Raw genomic sequence first — 17,094 nt, 5'->3', positions numbered from 1 at the left:
CCAAATGTGCTCTGTTCCTGTAAAGGATCAGAAGGTGATGCAGCTGTTTCTTAGTTGCTGGATAAGAAATTCACAACACAAGGTCACATCACGGTGCACTGTGCGCATACAGATACCAGCACCCGCACAGTATAAAGAGTATACGCTTTAGAGCAGAAGCAGGATTTAAATCCCAACTCTATCACTTTCTAATTAGAAGATTTTAGACAAGTCTTAATCTCAGTATTAGATTATTTTTCTGTAAAATGGGAATGATTCATTTATGCAACAAATATTTATTGAACACCTATTATACATCAAGTAGTACTTTCCAAGGCTTATTTTAGGATGAGAGAAAATAAAACATAGCTGGTGTTCATCAGAGGTATGTATGGTTAACCAATTTCAAGAGCAGAGGCCTGGCCAATTAAATAGAGTCAAAGTCAGCAGACTGAAAAGCAACAGAATTCCTAAAGGCAACAGAGATACATGGGATACAAGGTGAAAATGAGGTCCATTTGCTTTCCAGAGACTAACAGGTTATTGGTACTTATTATAGATCTTTATGTATTTTCTGTAGTTAATTTAACTGATAAACTCAGTCAACAACTTTCTATAAAACTCATAGCATAATGTTTGAGCCCTAATTCAAACAGATTGGGGAAGGACATAGATGTGTAAAAGATTTGCCAAGTTACTTTCCATTCAGAAGTTTTGCAAAGACATACAAGCATAAGACTGTTTTTGGTATACTAATTTAATGGATAGTCTAACCTATATGTGACATAAATTCTTCGAATTGGATGAGAAAAGCTGAATGGAGGGGCTCCTGGGTGGCTTAGTCAGTTAAGTGTCCGACTTCGGCTCAGGTCATGACCTCGTAGTTTGTGAGTTTGGGCCCCGCATCAGGCTCTGTGCTGACAGCATGGAGCCTGGAGCCTGCTTCGAATTCTGTGTCTCCCTCGCTCTCTATCCCTCCCGACCTTTCTCTCTCTCTCTCAAAAATAAATAAACATTAAAAAATTAAAAGAAAAAGAGAAACTGAATAGAATCAAGAAAATAACATGAAACTTGGAAGAAAAAGTACTGTAGCTGGAGCCTCGACTTTTCTCATTTGCCAGTTGTGCCACCTTGAAAGTCTCAGGATGTTTGAATCTCAGTTTGCTCAAGAGTAAAATAAGTATAACGACATCTCTCATCTAAAGCATTTTGTGAGGATCAAATGGGATAACCATCATAAAAATGATCAGGAACCTACAAAGCACTAAGCAAACATAAATTATTTCACAGTGAGTAGGAACTGAAAATGACACCAAGGTATCCCTTCCAGTGAAGATACTTGTATGGATAGATGGTAAAAGGTCTACAAAATTATCCTGACCCTGGAGGAGGGGTCATCTGTAGCCATGATGTTAATAACTTTGCCTGCTTGCTTGTTAATGAGGAAGGATTATCAGACTTCTTAACTGGTAAGCAATAGTCATCTCTGAATATTATGTAAGAAAAAATGTATGGATAAGACTACTAGGAATAAAAAAAACCCCTGGGGCGCCTGGGTGGCGCAGTCGGTTAAGCGTCCGACTTCAGCCAGGTCACGATCTCGCAGTCCCTGAGTTCGAGCCCCGCGTCAGACTCTGGGCTGATGGCTCGGAGCCTGGAGCTTGTTTCCGATTCTGTGTCTCCCTCTCTCTCTGCCCCTCCCCCGTTCATGCTCTGTCTCTCTCTGTCCCAAAAATAAATAAACGTTGAAAAAAAAAATTAAAAAAAAAAAAAAAGATATATTAACCATAAGTCAAACTTCCTAGAAATGCTTCCTTTGGTGAGGAAAATTTCCTTGTCACCCATGTTTTTAGAATGGTTTTATTTATTTTCATTTGAGAGAGAGACAGAGAGAGAGGAAGAGAGGGGCAGAGGGAGAGAGAGAAAGAGAGAGACAGAAAGAGAGAGAGAATCCCAAGCAGGCCCAGTGCTCAGAGACATAGGGCTCAATTCTATAATCCTGGGACCGTGACCTGAGAGGAACTCAAGAGTTGGACACTCAGCCGAGTCACCCAGGCACTCCTGGAGTGGTTTTAATTTCACATGCCAAAGTCCACCTGCACAGGCTATCTAGAGGCTCTCTAGAGCCTTCTAATAGTGTCATGTACAATACTAAATTAAATAAAGTTATTGTTGATACACTGTTACTAAAAATATGCAGTGATTTAAAAAAATAAAACTGAAAATTTTAAGTTTGTTTTATATGTAGCAAAAATGACTCATACTCATAAATTTTTTTTAATGTTTACTTATTTTTGAGAAAGAGAGAGAGAGAGCATGTACTCTCGTGTGAGCAGGGGAGGGGCAGAGAGAGAGAGATGGGGACAGAGGATCTGAAGCAGGCTCTGAACTGACAGCAGAGAGCCCGATATGGGGCTTGAACTCACAAATGATGAGATCATAACCTGAGCTGAAGTCAGATGCTCAATCAACTGAGCCACCTGGGTGTCCTCTCATAGATTTATTGTTTAGTCTAAACATATGAGAGAAGAGAAAAAAATTTCCTTTTTTTTTTATTAAAAAAATTTTTTTTAATGTTTATGTATTTTTGAGAGACAGAGACACAGAGCATGAGCAGGGGAGGGGCAGAGAGAGAGGGAGACCCAGAATTCAAAACAGGCTCCAGGCTCTGAGCCGTCAGCACAGAGCCCGACGCAGGGCTTGAACTCACAGACCGCGAGTTCATGACCTGAGCCAAAGTGAGACGCTTAACCGATTGAGCCACCCAGGTGCCCCAAGGAGAAAAAATTTCTTATCCTAAGTAACTTTAGTAAAAACCTCTTCACCATAAAAAGAAGCATAATAAAATAAATGATGCAGCATTTGAAGTATACTACCTCTCCTAAAATGATAGCTGCATCATTATTTTATAACTAGGTATCATTCTGAGTAGGTTTAAAACCGTAAATCCTAGAGTAAATCTCTATAAAAATACAATGATACCATGATAATCAAGGAGAGGTAGTCATGAATAGAAATTTATCTTTTTTAATTTTAGGGAGAGAGCACAAAGGGGGTTGAGGGGCAGAGAGAGAGAGAAAGAGAGTCTTAGGCAGGCTCTACCTCAGTGCAGAGCTCACGGCGGGGCTCAATCCCACGACTGTGACCTGAGCCGAAATCAAGAGTCAGATGTTTAATTGACTGAGATACCCAGGCACCTCATGAATAGAAGCCTATAAATGCCCAGAGTAGAAATGAAAGTTTTCAACACAAATGTACAGGGATTTCCCAGTTATGCTTGGAGCTGCTAAGTCTGTCAAACTTGTTAAGAGCAATAAAATTACATTAATAAAAGGTGGGGATTCCTGGCTGGCTCAGTTGGAGGAGCATTCGACTCTTGATCTCGGGGTTGTGAGTTTGAGCCTCACACTGGGTGTACAGACTGCTTAAATAAATCAATAAGTAAACTTTTAAAAAGAGAACAATAAAAATACATTTTTAACCTTATAAAATATTTTAATCTATCCTTGAATCAGAGAATGACAAAAAACTAAATAGTGATTTCCACTGACCACTGTTCAGTAAGAGGAAACACAATTTAGAGAGTGATGTCAAAAGACTAAGTTCTTCTTACCATGAATAGATCCCACTGACCATATCATAGTTCTGACATGATGCATTCATGCTGCTGGGCCCAGCTGCTTTAGAAATAAGTAACACCACCAAGCCCCTCAACTGGAGGTTATGCCGGCTCTCATGTACAAGCCCCCTGCCAACAAAGAAAGAAGAGGATTAACATATTTTCACAGAATCAGTCAGATCAAGTTAGGAAATTGCTACCATTCACCTATACTTCCAAAGTCAGAGAATGGGACTTGTTCACAGAAACAGAACTGGGGGAAGAGCTAACAGGAGGAAGCCATGAGTTCAGGAATCAACTAGAGAAACCCAGGGCTGGTTTTAAAAGCGACAGTCTCCAATTGTGGGACCTAATGATCTGGCTTCCTCCTGTTTCTGGGTTTTGCTACGATCTGTACACTACATCTCACAATCTCAACCATCTGCTCAACCCACAGTTTTAAAGTGCTTTATGGTAGCTGACAGCAACTGAAATACAAATTGTATGGCTTAGATGAAGTGATGTTATTTGGTGATGATGGTGGTAAGGGAGAGGGGCAAAAAATGATTTCTGTCTTCACACGTAGAGAAGATACTCAGAGAATTAAAGTGGCAAACTCAAATGACTTAAAAATTTATTTGGTAAGTAAAATGGAAATGTATGCCATCAGCAAGTGTTGCCATTTCCTATTATTTATGGAAAGCATTATCATTCTAGATAACAATATGGCTTTAACTTAGCATGTCATTTTATTTTTGCTATGAGTATTGAATTTCCATAATTTTTACTATAACTAAGGCCAGGAATACATGTTTTGTTTTGTTTTGTTTTTTATCTCCAAGTATTGCAAATGGGTGTCACACAAGAACTAAATGGCATCATCATCAGAAAGAAAGACAGAAAGACAGAAAGACAGAAAGACAGAAAGAAAGAAAGAAAGAAAGAAAGAAAGAGGAAGAAAGGGAAAGAACGAACAAAAGATGGACAATATATTATAATAAATTAATATTTAGAACAAAGCTCATGAGCACTAATCAAATAGGTATTATGTACATGTTATGAACATAGTTCTTGAATGTAGTGGAAAAAGCATTAAAAGTTTGTAATATAATACTCCATTAAATTATTAAGTCTTCCTTCGTAAATTCTGAACAAAGAACTAATTTAAATTCATATAGCCAAAATTAATGAGTTAGTTCATTACTTAAGGAAAATTTTTGCCCCTTTGCCTTCAAACAAATTTTTAAAAAGGTCCCCTTTGTACCCTCATTGGTTTCAAAATAAAGCAGAACTTCAGGTTCTCTGAAAAGGAATAGATATAGCTCCTTCTCTAATTATATTTCTCCACAATGCAGTAAGTGATCATCAGCAAGTTTGAGGCATTAGTAATTTTTAAAAAGAAGTTCTAATTTCCTAGGAAAAAAAAGTTAATTTACAGCCATTGTTATATCACAAGAGCAACAAAGAATCATCAGAAATATCCAAAGCTCTTCATTATCATGTAACTTTCTACTTAAAATCCTGTAGACCCGAAATGCAGGGAGGCTGGGAAGCACTCCATTTTGGAACAAGTAAATGTAAAATGGGAGGGCTTTCTAAGCTTTTTGCTTTGAATTACAAATTTTAACTTATGCTCTTAGATCCTTATTAATGTATTACCAAAGGTGAATTCTTCCCTTCTTAGATAATATTAAAGACAAGGTCTGAATTGGTTCTTAATTCTAGAAAGGGAAAAGAGGAGGGTGATGCTGTGTGTGAGCCTGTGCTTATGTTCTGGGGGTTGAGTCTGGTTAGGGATGAAGATATGATGACATGGTAAGAACTCTGAAAGGCTTACTTTTGAGAAAAGTTTGACTAAATCATGCTGATGAAACAGCTGTGGCAACACTTTTGACATCTTCAAAGTTCAGAGACGGGACCTTTCACAGGAGACACACACAAACAACAACAGCCAACACTTACACAGTGCTTCACATATGCCAAGAACTGTTCTAACAATTTACTACATATTAACTAAATTAATTCAGGACAACTTCAAGAGGAAGGCACCACAATTACCCTGATTTTGCAGATGAATAAGGAGAATGAGGCACACAAAGAGATCAAGCAACTTGCTCTTAGCTGGTAGGCGGTAGAGCCTTGATGAAGCAAAGACGTGACCACCCGTGCCAACTGGCTCTACAATCTACATACACTCTTAACCATCATGCTATAATGACTCTCCAATCATCTTCAGCTCATATACAAAAGCTACTTACTAAGTCAAATTAGAAGAGTGCAGCTTTAGAAACAAGTTTAACAAAAACTCTTCTCCCATTCATTAGCTGTAGGACTTGGAGACCATTACCTCTTCTATAAAATGAGGTTAGCAATGCTTACTTTCCATAGTCACTGTATGAAAGAGGCAACATGAGTAAAGCATATAACATTGTGGAAGCACATGGTAGATGATCACTTAATCAGAAAATTACATTCTCTGTCCTTATTACTTTTTTGCCACCTATTTTTTTCTCAACTCGTATTTTTTCTTTCTTCTAGTCCATTTCTCCTCCTATCTCTCAAAGCCTAGCCCATTCTACCCACATACATAATCTCTTAGAAGTTTCCTTTCCTACCTCCCCAAATAACAAAAGTTAAGGAATTCTTCCCACACACCCCCGACCCCTGCAAACATCATATATCCCTGAAACACTTGACACTTTTAGAACACATTCTGAAAAGGTCAGGAAGATAACCCATAGTGGACTGGCTAATAGAAATCAAGAGAACAGTCAGAAAAGCACACCTTCTGACCACTAATTTTCATGCAAGTCAGTGTTAACAACCAGAGAATAGATGAACAGCTTAAGTAAATTTAAAAACTGCTTTCAAACACTTCTTTAAATTTACTTCATTAACACTCTTAATAAAACAGTACTAAGATAAACTGATAATGTCCACAGCTCAAAATTAGCTCACAACCAGAGAATAAGAAATTTTGCTCCTGAGCATAAAAAATCCCTAGGATTCTAACTTTACAGAGATAGTATGTTTCACATAGTCCAGGCCTGAAACAGCATGAACTCTTAGTGCCTCTCTTCAGGATGGACACCAAACAGCTAGAACATGTCTAGAAGATGGTGAATCCTACACTACCACATGCATGCCTCAAGAAAAAGCTACAGATGCTAGCTTGGAGAATGGTAAAGTTGGCGTTCTCAAATTTATTGGGGCAAAAATGTAATGAATGCTTACTGCATGTTAGGCATAGTACTAAACAACAGTGAAGGGCATGATGATGAGCTGTGGTCTCCCTTCTTGTGGATAATACAGTCTGGATTAATAATCCCAGTAAAATGTGGCATGAGCTACTCTAGGGGATGAGCAAGGACTGAGGGAGCAGAAAGAAGGGGCAACTAACATAACTGGGAGCAAAAGAGACCTGAGACCTAAAAGATGAAAAGGAGGTAGCCAGGGGAGGTAAAGCTGGGAGGGGAAGTGAAGGAAAAAAAAGTGTTCCAAAGAAGAAACAATACGGGTGAAGGTTTGGAGGAAAGACAGGAGGACACAGCTATTTCCAGAACCAACATGGCAGGAGCACAGCGTGCGAGGGGAAGAGCAAGGAGAACGAAAGCTAGAGGAATTCACGAGAGCTGTCTACTATTGGAAAGGGCTCCTTCTGTCTGTAGAGGAGACAGAATTACTGTAGAAACTGACATTACCGGATAGAAAATATGGCAGGACAATTTTGACTCGACATGAAGAAAACACGAAGTAGCCGCTGGTGATGCTGAGTCCCTCGTTAACAGAGACGTTCAGGAAGCTGCACAGCCTCTGATGTGTACACCTTAGAGAGGAGCCTGGTCTATGTGACATCTGAAGTTTTTCCTTACTCTGGGTTCTTTATGGTCTCACCTCACTTATTTAATTATCCAATACTCTACAATATGTATAATAGGTATAAAAGTTGGAAGAATCCTTTATTGTCATCAAAATTATAATGTCATGAATGAAAGCAGTATTTCGTACCTCATAATCTTTATCACTAAAGTTCTACAGAACTGTGTTCCTTTTAGCCAATGTAAACAAAAACTTCATCATTCGTTCGTTCAACTAATACAGACTGAACCTTTTCCATACATCAGGCGCTGTGCGAGGCAGAGGTGCAATGACAAGCTAAACCGGTCACAGAGCTTGTGGAACTTGCAAGTGAGCGGAAGAGACTGGAAATAATGAAAGAATCATGAATAAACATAAAATTACAACAGTAACAAATGCCACAAACGAAAAAGATGGTACTGTGAGGGCTTATAATAGGGGAACTGACTTAGCAAGCAAAGTCAGAGGCTTCCCTGAGGACGCGATGACTGAGTTGATACCCAAAGGAAGAGCAAGGGATGTAAAAGGGGATGGTGGGAAGAGAACAGAACAGAGGAGTATATCTGCTGCACAAAAACAGGTATATGTGAGGCTGAGAGCACCGTACGAAATGAGGCTGGAGAGACAGGAGAGACCACACAGGTCAAACAGGCCATGGTAAGACTTTTGCTCTTTACCTAAAAGAGCAATGTGAAGCCATGGCAGTATTTTATTAAGCACCTGGTGACATGATATTTAAAATCAAACAAACAAACAAACAAACAACCCCAGAAAATCCTGTCATCAGTGGAGAAACGACTTGGTTGGAGGGGAAAGAAGGAAACAAAGTGGTATGAGGATCAGTTAGGAGGCTTTTGCAGTAGTCAATGAGAAATATGGCGGTAGCAGGGTACCTGGGTAGCTCGGTCTGTTAAGCATCTGACTGGCTCAGGTCATAATCTCACAGCTCATGAGTTTGAGCCCTGCGTCAGGCTCTGTGCTGACAGCTCAGAGACTGGAGCTTGCTTGGGATTCCATATCTCTGTTTCTCTCTGCCCCTTCCCCGCTCATGCTCTGTCTCTGTCTCCCTCTCAAAAATAAACATTTAAAAAACTTTTAAAAAAGAAAAAGAAATGTGGGGGTAGCATGGTTGACAAACTAGAGAAGTACCAAATCTCAAGTAATATTTCAATTCAATTTCAGTAGATGTTGGATACTATGTAGTCCTAGAAAATTAGCTAATTAATATAGGTATAGCAGTACTTTTAAATTATATTTAAAATATTTTATTTTTAAATTATATGTTATAATAAATATAATTTACACCCAGAAAAGTCTGTACTTGAATTTTGGAGGTGGGGAGAAACTTGGCCTCCTCCAAAATTCTGCCCTAGATCTATAACAGATGAACAGCAAACATACACTAATATTCTAATAGGTACACAATTTCAAGGAAATAAGGACTGAATATCAGGTGAAACTTTGTGCACCCCAGCTCTGTTTCCTTCTCACATTATGATTTCTATGGCTAACTGCGGTTTTCACCGCATTGTTGAATCTTTCCATAACTACTGGCCAATTTCTCTTCCTTAACCCAATCCTGTAAATATTTCAAGTCCTCAAATCGCAGCTATGGCGCCTTTCCATATATCTTAAATTCCATTTCTTCAACACATTATGTACCAAACATGAGATGTATACAAAGAAATAAGTGGTGTAATACAAGAGCTATAATAATAGGTTCAAGATATGGTTAAATTGAATAATCCAAGGAACAGATATCAAAGATAGTAGAGTAACAAAAAGCTATCAGTACATGGAGGAAGAAAGAAAACTGCTTCTTGTTAGAGGTGCTCCTCTAACATTCAGACTGGTAGCATTCAGACTGAGGCCAAGAGGTGCTTAGACTTCCCTGAGCAGAGAATGGAGGTAGGAATGGGATAGGATTAATGGAATGGAAAGAGGGGTATTTTAGGAGAAACAGGTTATGTGTGACAAGAAAGTGGAAGAATGAGGAGCAGGTTTAGGAGCTGTGGGGCTACCCATCTGGGCACTATGTGAAGGTGAGCAAGCCCAGAAAAAAGACAGCCTAAAGAATGAAGGGCCTTGAAAGTCAGGTTTAGAGTTGCGACTTCATTCTGCAGGCCATCTGAAGGCAGGGATGGTTTGTCAGCAAGGGAGTAATGTGATCAGAGCTAAAGACTAAAACTGTTACTCTGGGCCTAATATTGTTACTCTGGCAGTAGCATGGTGGGTGCAGTGAAAGGGAGACAGAAGATTAGTTAGGAGTAGCTTCTTCCAATAGTCCAGGTGGGAGATAATGAGGGCCTAAATCAGGGCAGTGGCAGCAGGGATGGAAGAGAAGAGCTGAGCAATGGCAGCAGCATGGAGGTGGAACAGGCTAGTCTGGCCAGCCGAATGCATGAGGGTCTCCCCTCTCCGCATGCTGCGAAGGAAAGGTAAGGGCTGAATGTGAGGTTCAAACCTGTTTCCTGGAGATGATGATGCTAACATTCACGGGGATTGGAAGAAGAAGGAGAGTTAATGGGGAATTAATGAGCTCAGTTTTGGACATGTTAACTTTGAATGCAAGAAAGGCTTCCAGATGGAGATGCCCAGCAGGCAGCTGGAAATGCTGTGGCCAGAGATTTGGGAAGCATCTTCAAAGAGGTGATGGCTGAACCAGTAGGAAGTGATGGATGAGTTTTTGAGGAGAGAAAAAAGAGAAAAGTAGGAAAGAGAAGAGAAAAGGAACCTCGGAGAATTCCTTTACTTTAGGGTACTGAGGAAGGATGAGTAACCAACATGAAGGAACAAAGCTTTCCACAAACAAATGAGTCTCTACAGATACCCAGAAAGAAGTATGAACATGTATGCACAGTGGAGGCAAAGAACTATAACAGAGCAGTGTATAGGAACGAGGGCCAGTAGTTGCCCCTTCCGTTGGCTTTTATGGTACTTACTACAAACCTCTAGTTTTGCACTAAAAACACTGATAAAAGTGATAGAGATGACACAGACAAACAACAACAACTACAACATGCTATAATGCCAGGCCCGTGCTGTTTTCTGTGCATATGCTCTAATTCTCACAAAATCCATGCAAGGTGACTGGTAACATCTCTTCACAGATGAGGAAAATTAGAAAAAAAGGCTGAGAAAAGTGAAATAATTACTAGTCACACTAGTCAATTAGTCATGGAAGCGCCAAGATCTAGATGTAATTTGGAGCTCAGAGCCTAGGCTCACTAATGCTTTACGACCTAGCTATTTAATTATTTGCTCACAGGTACTACCTCACAAACCTGTGAGAACCTTGAAGGGACTCAGGCTCATCATCTCTGGATGCCCTGCACCTAGCAGAGTAACTGACATAGAATAGGACTCCAAAAAATACAAGATGAGAGAATAAATAGCTTCAAGAAGTAGAACAGCAGATTCTCCATCTCACACATCCCACCCAAACAGCCCCATTACTATTCCCGACTTTCCTCATCTCCCCTGCTCTCCATTTGCTACATTCAGGCATTCAGCTCCACGTATTGAGTCCCTCTTCCTAAATCAGAGTATATTCTTTAAGAGTGATAGCCACACAGGAGAAAAGCCCCCACATATTCTAAAAAACACGCTGAGATTTTAATGCTACACTGAAAAGTTACTGTATTGGAGAATTATACCACATTGAAGGACTTACCCCTTAAGTTTTAAATAGAGAGAAATCAATATATTGGAGTGTTTATGTGTTTTGTTTCCTCATTTAGGAGAAGTGACTGAATTCACTGCTGCATCAGTGCCCATGAGAGAAGGCTGTCCTCACTTTGAACAGAAGGTAGGGATTAGTTCCAGATGGAGAGCTGAGGTAGGACGGCAGAATTGGGGCACAAGAGAAAACTTTTGAGATGTATGCTCACGAGTTCAGAATTCTCACTTATGCCATGATCCAAATCACAATCTTTTGGTACATTTATAGTCAAATATTAAGGAAACAATTTACTACCTACAAAGAAGGGACCAGCACCCTTGGGTCAGCTCAAAGCACCTCAAAATAAGGGAAAGATCAGCACTGCTCAGACCTCCACGAGAATAACTCCCTCCAATGCTAACTCCTAGAGGTATAGAGTTTTACTATGTTATTATCCCACTCTTAATATATCCAATTCCAGTAAGTCAATCCAAAAAATGTAAGCATCAAAGATAAATGTCAAATCTAACATACATGAAGTAGGTTGATTGAAAAGATTCCTAATAAGTCTTTAGGACTGTGACTACAATCCCTAGTTAAAAATTTTTTAAGTTTATTTATACACAGATGACTGAAACAAAAGGATCAACTACAATGTGTGCAGTTTTTGCCAAAGAATCACAGAAATACTCTGATCTTTCCATTTTTTTTTAATGCTGATTACAACCTGCTAAACTGATTTTGTGACCCATTAATGAGTTGCAACCTGCAGTGTTTTGAAAAATAGCGTTTTAAGTCATGTAAAGTATGTGACATATAAAGTCAAAAGAACTGGAAATAAAATGTAAAATTAAGTAGAAATAGAAATATCACTGTTTAAAAACAAAAAAATCCGTCCATATACAAGAGCAAATTTAGTGTTATAAGAAAGCATTACAATTTTTTTAATGACATGGAAAAATACTTAAAATGTTAAATGAAGACAGAATATAAAACTGTATATATAATATCTCAACTATGTTTCAATATATGCACATACATATGCATATAAACAAGGCCAAGGACAAAAACTGGAAAAAAATATGGCAAAATTAATCTTTTAAATCTGGGTATCATTATATAGGTGTTCAATATACAGAGTAGCCTTGTATTTTTCTGTACGTTATAATAGTTTGTTTAAAAAATGAAAAGAAACAAGATATGAAGCAAATACCCCTAAATGGTAACAAGCGTTAATCAACGGATTTTTAGGTTAAGGGTGATCTATTTCCTAAAATGCATAAGAGCACAGATCTCTTTTTAAGTCTGGAGAAAAAAGTACTATATTTTAAGAATAACAGAATTTTAGGAAGGCAGATGACTTACTACATTATAGTTGTGTTTCTCATTTCAAGAAAAAAATTTAACCCACGTTTAATGAACCCCAGAGTCCAATGTTGGGTGCCTTGTGGGTTCTCCTATTTCACCTTTAATTTCTCTAAGATTTAGACACAAGGCCAATGTTTAAATGGTATCAAAGAAGTGCTGTTAAAAAAAAAAAAATATATATATATATATATAATTAGCAATTCAATGACAGTAATATTACTCAGTTGTAAAAGAAAAAAATTAATACTCATGAAAATTGTTTTAAAGCACTATAATTTGAGGGAGACTAAAAATAGTCCACATGTCACAGATTTTTATGTAAAATTAGCAGAAGAACTGGAGGTTAATTTCCATTGACAAAATGACCCAAATTGTATTATTCCTGCCATATCTATCCTGAGACTAAACTGCCCTAGACTTGAAACAACTTTAGGGCCTGAGGTGACCAGCCCTTAGAATCTGGGAGCTGTAGCAGTCACTGACATGGCTCGAGGGCCACATGCACATCCCACCCGAATTAAATCCCTGAGGGACATCAGGGCCAAGGAACTGGCTTACCAAAGTCCTCCCAAAGCTGCAATTAGGTTTGATGGGCATGTGGCAGAAGTCAGGCGCTGGAAAAAAAGGAAGCAAGAGAGAAGAGAAAGTAGAATGGGGGTAGGGCACAGGGATTGTTGAGCAAGGGTAGAAATCAAGCCAGGAGCTTTTCAGAAATGATTACTGAACACCAGTAGTTTAATGATACGTGACTGAAATAAAAGAGAAGTATAAAATAATGCCATAATTGATCAAGGTTGCAATAAGATATAGGCTGGCCACCTTGGAATTAAACATACCACCAGAAAAACAACAACAATGCACAAAGACTTTCCCACTCAGATGATAATTGGAGATTTATTTTAAAATACCAATGTAGAAAAATAGGGACATTTTAAAAAATAATATTTTGATCACACTGAAAGCTCTGTTAAAATGATCTCATACAATAATTTTTACATACAGACCCCTTTTGTTCACATTTTTACACAGCGATTTAGTGTGGAAGCAAAGGAGTAGAAAAATCAAGTGCTGGAATACAGGCATCATTACACTACACAGACACAGGAGACTCACACTACCACTCAAGCAGTGACACTGGCTAAGAGCTAGCACTGTGAATTACACCTCCTACTACCACCATCCGTCTGCGCAGGGAATAAATCAACCAAACATGAATGAGTGTTCCCTTAATGCTCAGTGCTTTTCTCAACTTGCAGTCCTGATTAATCTTCCATAATTTTCTATGGTTTTACTCGGTTAGCACGTAAGCACATTTTTTATCAGAAAAGAATCTCTTTAGTAAAAAGAACATCTTAACGTAATACTCAATTTGTTTAGTACTTGGTGCATCAGTCCTATTAGCTAATGAAGGTGGTTCAAGTGTGCAAAATTTAGAATATATGCATTAAAATAAGTTGGAAAAGAGAAAAAGGTAAAAGGTCATTCAGTTGGCTTTTACATAACATTAAGAAGTGAAGCCAAAAGTAAAGATACAATAGCAGATGGTTGAAGCCAGTAAAAATAAACAAGTTGGGGGAAAAAATGATGAAACACTTTATAGAGAAACAGATAATACCTTAAGGGAAAATTGGGGTGGGGGCTGGGATGCAGCAAAGTACATCCTGGATTGTGGCAAGAGAAATGAGTTTTTAAAAATTGAATAGAAAAACAACCAAGATCTAAAACCATATTATTGCAACATGGTGGCTCAGAAATCAAGTGCAAAATTTTTAGGGACATCTCTTTTATTTTTCCAAAATCAACACTGAAATCAAGATACAGGAATCCAAAATATGCGAATTAGAAGTGACAGGTGGTGGGACACAGACTGCTTGTATTCATCTTTTACATAATCTCCACCAGAGAAAAGGTCTCATGATTGACTGCCTGTGTTGTTCAAAACTGTTAGCTCTCATAATCACAAATATTGCCATCCAATAACATTAAGATCTTATAAATATTTTAAAAAGCCACCTGGGGTGGTTGCCTGGGTGGGTCAGGTGGTCAAGCATCTGACTTCAGCTCAGGTAGTGATCTAACAGTGTGTGGTTTGAGTCCTGCATCAGCCTCTGTGCTGACAGCTCAGGGCCTGGAGCCTGCTTCAGATTCTGTGTCTCCCTCTCTTTCTACCCCTCCCCCACTCGCGCTCTGTCTCTCTCTCTCTCTCTCTCTCTCTCTCTCTCAAAAATAAACATTAAAAAAGAAATTAAAAAAAATAAAATAGGCACCCAGAACACCAGTCTGGCTCAGTTGGTGGAGTGTGCGACTTATCTTAGGGTCGTGAGTTTGAACCCCAGGTTGGGGGTAGAGATTACTTTAAAAAATAATAATAATGGGGCGCCTGGGTGGCGCAGTCAGTTAAGCGTCCGACTTCAGCTCAGGTCACAATCTTGCGGTCCGTGAGTTCGAGCCCCGCGTCAGGTTCTGGGCTGATGGCTCAGAGCCTGGAGCCTGTTTCCGATTCTGTGTCTCCCTCTCTCTCTGCCCCTCCCCCGTTCATGCTCTGTCTCTCTCTGTCCCAAAAATAAATAAACGTTGAAAAAAAAATTAAAAAAAAAATAAGCAAACAAATAAATAAAATAGCCACCAACAGAGGTAGTAAAGGGGAAAGGTTATTATGATAGTAGCATCTCCCAAACTATGTGTGCCGATTTTTTATAGCTTCATTCACGTGGTATTAATTAATAGGATGGCACCTACTGAACGAAGAGAGGGAAGCTTGGAATAAATTACACAGATTATTCTAGCCAATTTAATCCTCAAGTAACAGTAACACTTGCTGTACTCTACCAGGTCACAAGGCTCTGGGAAGAAATCTCTCATTTACCAGACTGCCAGCAAGCTTCCTGGGGAGAGAGGGGGGTAGAGGATAGACTGATGGTCTCATCCACCCTGGTACAGCCCCAAGCCTTCAGAGGTGTTAGCTCATCTAACCTGACAACCATCCTGTGAGGTGGCAGTTTTCCTCTTTTTATTGATGAGGATACTGAGGCTCATAGTTTATTTTCTCTGGATCAATGATTACCACTGATAAACTACATAGTTGTATTCATTTATTTTAGTTATTGTCTCCCTTGAGTAGAATGTAAGCGTGTTACAACATATTTACTTGTCTACAGTTGTGTCTCTAGTGCTTAGAATAGTGCCTGGCACACACAGACATTCAATAAATACTTACTTGAATGAATTAATAAGGTAATCTGCCCAAGATTATATAACCAAGAAGTGAGAGACCTGGGGCTCAATTCAGTTGTCTGCCTCCAAAGCCCATGTTCACTCAAACTAGAGAAATGATGATCACAGCAGCATTAAAATACAGAGAGCAAAGATGAATGGTGGCTTAGAACGAGGGCTTAGAAAGTACCTTATAGGTAAGAAGTATGGAAAAAATTTTAAAGTTAATTTCTCCTAAGCACCTTCTTGAAACTTCTCTTGATTATAGGTCTGGTGTATTGAGAGCTGGATGAGCAGCTGAGTGCAGCCTTCTCCTTATACTCAAGTTCAACAAGACTCACAGGCAGCACAGAGCCAGAGGATTTGCGGTCCATTAAACACAAGGCCACGGGAAGCCTTGAATAGCGCCCATTCACAGAGAGGCTGAGCAAAGTTTGCACTGCAGTGAGAGTGCTGTCCAGGTTAGAAACCACAACTAAAAAACAACAACAAAAACCCTCACAGACTGAAGGAGTAGCCAGGGTCTACACCATACCCAAGGAATCTTATACCGAAATGAAGATCTTCATAGGCCCAGCTTATGGCTTATGGCCCTGTGCCCTTTTGGTGGCCTGGGACAGTCGATCCTCTGAAACAGTCCATAAAATTACAACTTTTAGGGAAGGAACAGATGACATTTTTCACCATTTTCGCTGAACACCTTGAATGCTTTCCTTGAAATCGGGCGGAATGTGAATTTCTCCATGAAAAGAGTTAATTGGATAATTTATATACATTCCAGTTTTATTTCTAGGAATATATTAAAATAAGACAGGAAATTTATGTTTAGAGATTTTTTGTTCCCATCCTAATAGCTGTATTTTGTCCTAATTCATACTAAAATAATTCATTAAAAAACATTTTTTAGTATTTATTTATTTTTAATATGAAATTTATTGTCAAATTGGTTTCCATACAACACCCAGTGCTCATCCCAGAAGGTGCCCTGCTCAATACCCATCACCCACCCCCCTCTCCCTCCCACCCCCCCCATCAACCCTCAGTTTGTTCTCAGTTTTAAGAGTCTCTTATGTTTTGGCTCCCTCCCTCTCTAACCTTTTTTTTTTTTTATCCTTCCCCTTCCCCATGGTCTTCTGTTAAGTTTCTCAGGATCCACATAAGAGTGAAAACATATGGTATTTGTCTTTCTCTGTATGACTTATTTCACTTAGCATAACACTCTCCAGTTCCATCCATGTTGGCTACAAAAGGCCAGATTTCATTCTTTCTCATTGCCAAGTAGTATTCCATTGTGTATATAAACCACAATTTCTTTATCCATTCATCAGTTGAGGCACATTTAGGCTCTTTCCATAATTTGGCTATTGTTTATTTATTTTTGAGAGAGAGAGAGAGAGAGAGAGAGAGTGCATGCGCA

At 39.0% G+C, this 17,094-nt stretch overlaps 1 protein-coding gene across 1 annotated transcript in view; it reads right to left on the bottom strand.

Annotated features, from left to right (window-relative positions):
- PDSS2 (decaprenyl diphosphate synthase subunit 2) overlaps positions 1-17,094 on the bottom strand; it is a 263,575-nt gene that overhangs the window by 150,233 nt on the left and 96,248 nt on the right. Inside the window, exon 2 of the mRNA XM_047101881.1 lies at positions 3,593-3,727. Coding sequence (XP_046957837.1) covers positions 3,593-3,727 — 135 coding nt within the window. The remainder of the gene's footprint in view (positions 1-3,592; positions 3,728-17,094) is intronic.

The sequence above is a fragment of the Lynx rufus genome, unplaced genomic scaffold (assembly GCF_022079265.1).
Source record: "Lynx rufus isolate CCGP_SWC_20201006 ecotype Redwood Valley unplaced genomic scaffold, mLynRuf1.p SCAF_6, whole genome shotgun sequence".
NCBI classification, from domain to species: domain Eukaryota; kingdom Metazoa; phylum Chordata; class Mammalia; order Carnivora; family Felidae; genus Lynx; species Lynx rufus.
This window is presented reverse-complemented; position numbering and strand designations above follow the sequence as displayed.